We start from the raw sequence: 9,216 nt of genomic DNA, 5'->3' as shown, positions 1-9,216 counted from the left end.
CTTATTTGTCATATGTAGGTACAGTATACCTATAGGCCTAGCATGTACAATGAAATGCTCAAGAAATGCATCTTCACTGGTATCAAATCTGCTATCTCTATTCTTTCCTTGGGTCTAGATAAACCGAAGCTGGCAATGCGTCCCTTCACAAAGGTTTAAAGAGCAAATTACTGACATCATACAGCTTCACCGACATATCCACAAAGTAACAGGCGCATGAATCACATAATTACTCTATATCCAATTACCATGGCGCCATCTAGTGCATGGTGTTGGCTACCACCAGATTGTTGACCTCCACAACACTAGAGCGCGCAATCGTCACGGAAACATAAACAAACAATATCTTATCCGGTGGTGGTGGTGGTCAAAAGATTGGACACAGGTGGAGAAACCAAGCGTGGTGAGTGTCACTAATAGCTAGCTAAACCAGAGAAGTTGCAGTTACAAGTCACAAAATACACAGTTGTCATTAGCAATGGGCCAGATGTTGCTACATATCCTCGCTTCCAGGGGAGATGCTAACTTTAGCCTTGAACTTGTCTTTACGTACTAGCCCGAGTGTTAGCATAGCTAGCTATAACGTTAGTTTGTCAACGCTAGGCTAACTGAAGGTAGCTTTGCATTAAAATTAAAACAAAAAGTAGCAATGATTGAAACGATAGAACCATTTTTTGCTATAGTAGGGCATTATTCATATTTGCAACATAGTGATTTGCAGACTATGGAAACGTATCTTGCCAGTAGCATAACTTAACTGCAGGCAGGGTACCTGAGCTGAGAGCGACCCGTTCAGCCAGAGATATGACCATGATATGATAAGTCTAGATTCTTCAGCATTATATCACTTTGTCCCCCCTTAGGTCTCATGCGATGTCTCAACTGTATCGAAGATGACATCGGTTCCAGCTGTCAGGGCTCTGCTGAGCCTCCACAAAGCCCCTTTATATTCATTTAGCCTCTACGCCACCCCTCCCACTGTCGGAACCTCCATATGCCTTCCCAGGAGGCTTTGTGCCACCAAGCAAAATGGCAGTGATGCCAAGCCAGAGGTGGGGCCTGAAAACGAGTCCCTGCTGGAGAGTCTGACCTTCATGGGGGTGGACGTGAAGATGGTGCGCCAGCGTCAGCCTGGCGTGCTGCGGAAAGTCATCACCAACGAGCAAGGCCTGGCCCGTTTTCTCCAGAGCAAAGGCGCCAGCCGCAAAGTGGTCGCCGGCATCATCTCCCGTTTCCCGCGGGCCATCACGCGGTCCGGGGAGCACCTGGACCAGCGCTGGGAGCTCTGGAGGAGCGTCTTCAAGAGCGACGGCGAAATCATCAGCATCCTGGACCGCTCCCCCGAATCCTTCTTCCGCTCGAGTGACAACGACAAGCTGGAGAAGAACATTGTGTTTCTGAGTTCGCTGGGCCTCAACGCCAAGGAGCTCCACTGCTTGCTGACCACGGCGCCAAGGACCTTCTCCAACAGCGTGGAGCTCAACAGGCAGATGGTGGAGTTTCTGGAGGACGTGTGCGCAGAGCTGGGCGGGGAGGACCCCGAGGGGTTTGCCAAAGTGGTGATTACCAAGAACCTCTACATCCTCATCCGCAGCATCAAGAGAGTCAAGGCAAACGTCCACTTCTTAAGAGACTCGCTCAAGCTCAGCGATCTGGAACTGCTGGCTTTCCTGCAGCGTTCCGGGGCTGACATCCTGGACCTCTCAAATGACTACCTGAAAAATAACTTTGAGAAGCTGGAGAAGAGACTGTTGTCAGAAGGCTGTCAGACAGCGGACACTAGAAAACTGGTAGTGCGCTTCCCAGCAGTGTTGTACATAGGCCCAGATACATTGAGCTGTAAACTGGACTGTCTGTTAAAGGGAGGGGTCACAGTTCAGCAGGTATTGGAGAAACCGAAAGTCCTGGATTACAGCACGCAAAACTTAGCAGGGCGATTGGAGGAGTTACATAGGGTGGGCTATGACTTTAAAAAGAATGGCATTGGCATCCTGGACAGCAGTCGAAAACGTTTTGATGCCAAGCTAGAAAGACTCGTGTCAGAGTCTAACACCGGAGGAATGACTTAAATCAGGCCTTGCCTATTGTTTTTGCACACGCCAATATGCTTACCTTTGCAATACCATATAACTATTATTTACACCATAGGTTGTTGCACATCTCTATTGAATTATGATAACAATAACTATTGTTAAACATGTTAATACTTACATGTTATTTCTTACTCCCAGCAACACTGTTTTCACATTTCCAGTGTGCGGTGGAGTGCTTGTTATTTGGTAGCGTTCAGTCAACTAGGCTAATCTTTATGCATTGATTATCTGTTCAGGGTGCCAGTCATTCCCATAGCTGCAAGGTTAACAACACCCTTCTGTGGTCCTCTACAAAAATAAGCGTGCCTGTGTGTTAGTAGGCCTAGATGTTCCAGAATCTAAAGTGAATTTCCAATTATGTGATTAAAAGGAGAGCATTTATTTTAGATGGTTGCAATAAATGTATCCATGGTGGCAGTTGGTTATCAAATCAAATCAGATGATGTCACATCAGTGTACACAAGTGTACAGTATCAGCGAGGGAAATTCTTGGGTGGGTAAAATTAAACACATCATAGTGACAGGGTGATTACTGTTTTTTTGCTTCCCTCTGGAATATGTTGAGAGTGGGTCGTATGCCCACCTCCCTTGTTCTCTGTAAAGCGCATTGTGTTGCCTCTGGGTATGAAATGCGCTATACAAATAAAGCTTTGATTGATTTGATTGATTGATATTAAAGGGACATTAGACATTTAGCTCTATTTGTGGTTTGTCTACCATGAACATGAAACATAGAGACCATAATTTCACCAATATTGAGTTAGCTGCAGATTTTATGCAGGCTCTCACTGGACTACAATGGAAGTCAATGGGGAAAACGTAACTGCGTTGGAAAAACTATGATAAAGTGGTTTTCAGAGACAGGAAGCACAGTGTAATCGTACCAGTCTCCGTATACTCTCCTGTGAAATGTATCGCAGTCCGAATGTTTTTACATGTTTGGCATGTTACATGTTTGCCGCACAGCCACAAAATGCATTCATGGCCGGAGGTAGGGCTAGGTTAAAAAAAAATCGATTCTGAATCAAATGATTCAGAATTGATTCATGAATCCCAAAATCGATCTTTTATTTAATGAATGAATGAATAAATGAAGGAATGAATAGTTCAATTCATTCAATGATTCATTCATTCATTCATTTTTGGAAATCAGTATCGATACCCAGCCGTAATAGGCCTGTTGATGTGTTGCATAACTTGGCAGTCATGTAATTAAGGTTACAGCTAAAAAAAAAAGAAAAAAATAGTTTTTAGTCACACTAACAGAATCGATATTGAATCGAATCGTGATAATCAATTCTTAACTTTGTGAATCGGAATCGAATCGATTCTTGAAATTCAAATCGATACCCAGCCCTAGCCGGAGGTCTTTCTAGTTTGTGTATACATTTAGATTGTATACCCATGTCAAAGTATCTTACCCAATAGTATTTCTTTGTTCTCTGGCTTTCTGTATGAATTCCACATCCTCTTAAACCCTCAGTCTGCATGTCTCATGCCTGCATTCCACAACTTTCACTTGTTTTACTTCCTACACTCATAGTGGCCTGAGCCACTTTGTAACAACTCAGGTGTTTCCTTTGAGCTTGTTCTACTGCAACAAGCATGACTGTAACAGACAACGAACTTAATATCAGATGAAGCACAAAAAACAAATCCCTCCCTTGGAAAATAGCTCTCTAAACAGTTTTATTGTTTGCATGATAAGAAATAAATTAAGTAAAACAAACAAAATGATCATGATCATGGAAATGAAAACAACATACATTCTTTTAAGTGGCACTACCAGATCCACGGAGTGCTGAAATAAGTGCACAGCTGGTATAGCTACTATGAGCATATAGAGGAGTGGGCACCATTTTGGACAGGTGCTGTACTTGGTATTTTCTATACCAGTAATAATACTAAATATACTATAAATGAGAACAAACATTTTACTACATAAAAATGGCAACTATGTCCATTAAATTTCATTCTAAAAATATATAATAATAATAATCCAGTGATTGTTAGGTAACTTGGATGGAATCAAAATAATTATCCAAGCCAGCAATCAGCCCGTTCAGGGTAAGTTAATCAGTGGACCACTGCAAGTCACACACAGTATGTTCTGTCATTTGTCAACATCCTCTTCATGCCATAACCTATATGGTCAACAATTCACATAACTCATCCTGACACATCAAGCCAATTGCAATCCATGTTAGCTTTCACTAAGCAAACCCCATGCAGACCTCATAAAGAGAGATACGATTGAACTGCAATATAATGCAATTTTCTGTTATCGTTTAATCGTTCTGCAGTAAGTAGCCTATGTCACATTTACTGCTCTAAATATCTTTCCCAATAAATCTTTCTGTCTTTGTTGGCTGGCTTTCAGTATGAATTCCACATCCTCTTGAACCCTCTATTTTCACCCTCAGCATGTCTCATGCTACTTTGTATTTCAAAATCGGTAACACTTTATATTAAGATCCTCTTATTAAGCATTAGTTAATAAGTAATAAGGTCCTTATAAGATTCTTATTAATATTAATGTGTCAAAATACATAAGTGTTATAAATGTTGATAATGGCATTATAAATGTTTATTTTTAGATTATAGGATATTTATTAATATTCTTAAGCAGTTTATAAACTGTTAACAAGTTTCTTATAAATGTCTTATAATCCAACCACAATAAACGTATTTACAGTATAATTATATTAACACTTCTAAATGGCTTATTAACACATGTTAATATTAATAAGCATATTATAAGGACTATTATCTATTAACTATTGCTTAATAAGAGCCTCAAAATCTTTCTTAACCACCTGTTTCACTTTCTACACTCTCCATGGCCTGTGCCACTTTGTAACAACTCAAGTGTTTACTTTATGCTTGGTTGAGACCAAAATCTTTCTTTGCACACAATACTCCTTCCAGTTCTTTGCACCTTCTCTTTCCCTGACCTCCCCATCCCAGCAGTGAGGTACAATGTTTAATCACGTCTCTCTGGTGTCTTTTCAACAACAAACTTTTTTCAACTTCAGAAAAACTCTAATCTGTACAGCTGTTTGCATTAAAAGAGAACAAGGACGAATCTTTAGTTAATTCGGTTTCATTCGATACTAATGCTATCATAGGCTGTCGTTAAAAACCAGCCCAATTTTCTCCACAACAAGCACATATCTGCTTGCTTTCTGTCTTGTCTGAAGTTTATGGGCTACTATCTCCAGTAAAGATGGTTAATTGTTCATTGCAAATACTTATATTCTGGCTCAAATAAGAGTCAATCTGTCAATGGTCCCATCACAGGGGATAAGTTATGAACTGAGGCCGTAAGATTACAGCCCCCCACTGGGGGACTGCGTATCCCACAATGACCCCTCTCTCAGTGCTCGGAGTGCTGTTTCTTGTGGAAAGTGGAGCGCATGCGGCTCCAGAAGGAATGGCTCCTCCTCGTCTTCCTCTCGCTCCCTCGAACGGACTCCGCCTCTCGCTGGCGAATTTGTCGGACGAGGGCGGCGAACACCTCGTCAATGTAGTAGCGGAACGCGGCAGAGGTCTCAAAGAAGGGGCACTGGAACTCCCTGGCCAGCTCCCGGCCCTCCTCTACCGACACCTGGCGAACCAAAGTTCAACACTCTTTACAGGTGACTCTAGTACTACCTTTTATCGTGCCATAGCTGCACTGCACACATTTCTGATCATAAGCGACTTGAGTTTGCTACTTTTTTATACCAAGCATTGCCTGACCAGATGGGGCCTCTCTCCCTCTATAAGCCCCGACCTCACCTGTCGGAGGTGCGCCAGGTCTGACTTGTTTCCCACCAGCACCACCGGTGTGTCAGCGGTGCGACGCACGCGGTCGATGAGCTGCTTGAAGTGACGCGCCTCCTGGAAGCTCCGCCTGTCGGTGATGGAGTAGGAGATGATGAAGCCCTCGCCTGCCCGCATGTACTGGTCCCGCATGGCTGTGAACTCCGCCTGGAGAGAGGGGCGTGCGTGTATGGATGTATATGAGAGAAAGGGGAGGAGAGGGGATTAGAGTGTGAGACTTAATTATGTAATCCAGGTTCCTCCTTAAATTGTTTGTCTGTTTTTGTGTGTTTTTTTAAGCATTAAATGTCTCTTTCTGTAAGTATTTATGAAAAGCTGTTACATGAGATTTTTTTCTCAGTTCCACATAGTGATCGCCATGGAGGACTCACTGAACAAAAGGTTTCATCTGAATGAGCAGTGGGCGGTTGCCACTTCAGACACCTCTCTACAAAGACTCTAAAAACAATCCCCTGTCTGTGTACGTGCATGTCTGTAATTACACTCAATGGTCACTTGAGACAGCTGATTCAAAAGCCACTTGCACAGCTTTTGGAAAATGCATGCAGACTGCTATCAAACACAGCTATTTGTACTCCCATATCCCTGGTTATGTTCAAAGTTTTTTTTTAGCAGAAAAACGCAGTACATTCCTAATTCTATGATATGAAACCACCATGTGTGTGTGCTAGACAGGGAGTAATGGCAAGCTGAGGAGAGATAGACAAGGTTGCTGTAACTGAATACAGAAAACGAGAAGACGAGACGAGAAGGACAAAATAGAAAAAATGGGACAAAAGCAATGGGTGAGTGCTTAAAATAGGAAGGGAAACAGAAAGACAAGGACAGAAAGAATGTATGTGTTGATTGTGGATGGATAACTACAGTGGCCAATGAGAGAGAGGAATGAGGAAGGTTACCTGTCCTGCTGTGTCCAGGATGTCAAGGTTGGCTGGTTCATCGTCGATGCGGATCTGAGTCTTGTAAGCGTCCTCTGAGAAAGCCATAGAGTGGCATGTCAACAGTAACATAGCATCTTTACTGTTTAGCTACTGGTAATTACATAAAAAGGAAAGCTATCTGTAAGTATATATATTAGTATGAGACATACATATTCCCCATTTTATGCAATTCCCATGCATTACAAATTAGATGAAATTGTGTAAATGACTAATGAAGAATGTGTAAATCTATCAATTTCCATTCATTTGTTTCTGTTTGTAGGTCATTCATTACTAACAATTAATTATAATTTTATTATTTGTTTTTGGGGTGGGCAGAAGAGGGCAAATGTAGTTACAGGACAATTAGACACCTGTGGCTATCTCACCTATGGTAGGATCATGATCCTCAGGGAACCGATGGCTGATGAATTGCATGATGATGGCTGAGGGGGAAAAGAGAGAGAGAGAGAGAGAGAGAGAATGTGTGTGAGAGAAAGAGAAAGTGTGTGTGTGTGTGTGAGAGAGAGAGAGAAAGTGTGTGTGTGTGTGTGTGTGTGTGAGAGAGAGAGAGAGAGAGAGAGAGAGAGAGAAAGAAATAAGATTTAACTAGCATTGTTTTGGAAAAAATTTCCTTTGCATTAAAACCTTGTTTTACAGCATAAAGCAGCAATAAGTAGGGAATAGGGATAAATGGAAGGCCAAACAGGGGTTAAGGAGACAGGGAGAAGGATTAGAGGCAATGTGGGAGACTTTACTACATGATGTATCACACACACACACATGCGTGAGTGCACACACACACACACACACACACACGACATGTCCCCACCCCTCTCTCTCTCCCTCCAGCAGTTCTCACTCGTTGTGTTGTTTTTCTCCAGAGATATTCAGCGTGATGGTGCTTAAAGAGATAGACACGCCCTGCGGCTTTGCACTGCACGCACACACGCACACACAAAACACGTCTCCCCTCCTCTAGCACCAGAGCGCTGGTTTCTATACAACAGCAGGGAGGCAGCATGAAACACATCATACCGCTTTCCATCCTGTTTCTGTGAAGGTTTGAGCTATGTGTACCAGGTGAAAACCGGCAGTCTCCACGGCAACAGAGGCCACGAGAGGAAGGCGGTTGCTAGGCACTGGTGCATCTTCACCCACACCGCACCACCCTTCCCTAGAATGGCAGCCAACACCCTTATCCACAAGTGACTGTCTCTGACTCTGTGTGTGTGTGTGTGTGTGTGTGTGTGTGTGTGTGTGTGTGTGTGTGTGTGTGTGTGTGTGTGCGTCCGTGTGTGTGTGTGTGTGTGTGTGTGTGTGTGTGGTGGTTGTGGTGATGGGAGTGACAGGAAGAAAAAAGATCAGAAGAGCAGCAAAACCATGATCACAGATCACCTACAGTGGAGAGGTGAGGAGGGTTATATAACAAGCAGAATCAAGGGGTTGCTGATTAGTTGGTCATGTAATCGTACTCACCACTCTTACCCACTCCTCCTTCTCCCAGCATCACCAACTTGTACTCACGGGAGAGGCCCCCAGAGGTTCTTGATGACTCCATTCAAACTGAGACACTGAGACACACACACACACATGCATACACATCAGTGCACAAGAAATAGTGCTGTACATACCTAGACTGTACATAAATGCACGCATGCACACACACACACACAAAAACAATTCTATCTACCGTCTCACACACACAATGGTCACATGTTGTACACAGGATATTGAATACTACTGACCGTATATACAGTATGAGTATACAGAGTAAATATGTCAGGCTGTCATTGGTGTAGATGCACAGGAAGCCTATATGTTGAGAATCATGCTAAAGCCAAGGCCTGCTACCATATGACAGGGAGGACGACACCCCAGGGAAGAATTGGAACTACAGCCTACTCAGTCCTTGAAATAACCAGGCCAGGTCCAGCCGGGCTTATGTGCGTGGCTGGCTTGTTTCTGTTCAGGACTGGTAGAACGGAAGCTAGTCATGCCACTGAAATTGCTGTGAATTGAAATGGCATGAAATAATGTCTGATAAATTAAGATAGGTCTTGTCGCCTGGACACATCAGTTTCAATGCTTCCAATGCTAATCCAGCACAATCAGAGCATAGAGCGGGATAGCCAGTTAGCTCATGAGCTCACAACAACTAGCAGCAGCTTCCATAACATTAATGGTAGCGGTCAGTGGCTAAAGCAGTTACACTGATGATTCCTGTAACGTTAGCTATTTTGCTGCAATTGGTTCGACTTCTGTTTCTGGACAAAGGTAAGGGATAAAAAGATTGGAGTGAAAGGATGAACGTGTGGAGGTTTGGGGTATAGTCCCATAAAGTCATCCCCACCGGGGCCTTGAACCCCTGTCTTCCG

At 43.2% G+C, this 9,216-nt stretch overlaps 2 protein-coding genes across 2 annotated transcripts; one reads left to right on the top strand and one right to left on the bottom strand.

The window, feature by feature from the left end:
* Positions 1–376: 376 nt before the first annotated feature.
* mterf1 (mitochondrial transcription termination factor 1) lies at positions 377–2,636 on the top strand. The gene is made up of 2 exons (XM_084455459.1): positions 377–403; positions 864–2,636. Exon 2 carries the CDS (start codon positions 894–896, stop codon positions 2,067–2,069), a length of 1,176 nt encoding a protein of 391 aa, XP_084311585.1. The 5' UTR covers positions 377–403; positions 864–893; the 3' UTR covers positions 2,070–2,636.
* Positions 2,637–3,832: 1,196 nt separating this feature from the next.
* rit1 (Ras-like without CAAX 1) lies at positions 3,833–8,399 on the bottom strand (the record flags this gene model as incomplete). Its single annotated transcript, XM_084455626.1, has 5 exons — positions 3,833–5,700; positions 5,874–6,065; positions 6,818–6,891; positions 7,228–7,284; positions 8,318–8,399. 5 exons carry the CDS (start codon positions 8,397–8,399, stop codon positions 5,470–5,472), a joined length of 636 nt encoding a protein of 211 aa, XP_084311752.1. The 3' UTR covers positions 3,833–5,469.
* Positions 8,400–9,216: the final 817 nt, after the last annotated feature.

The sequence above is a fragment of the Borostomias antarcticus genome (assembly GCF_949987555.1).
Source record: "Borostomias antarcticus genome assembly, chromosome: 21".
NCBI lineage: Eukaryota > Metazoa > Chordata > Actinopteri > Stomiiformes > Stomiidae > Borostomias > Borostomias antarcticus.
Note: the sequence above shows the minus strand (reverse complement) of the source record. Positions and strands in the feature narration are given on the sequence as shown.

Coding starts and splice junctions, on each gene's coding strand:
- mterf1 (XM_084455459.1), top strand. CDS start 894: ATGACATCGGTTCCAGCTGTCAGGGCTCTGCTGAGCCTCCACAAAGCC.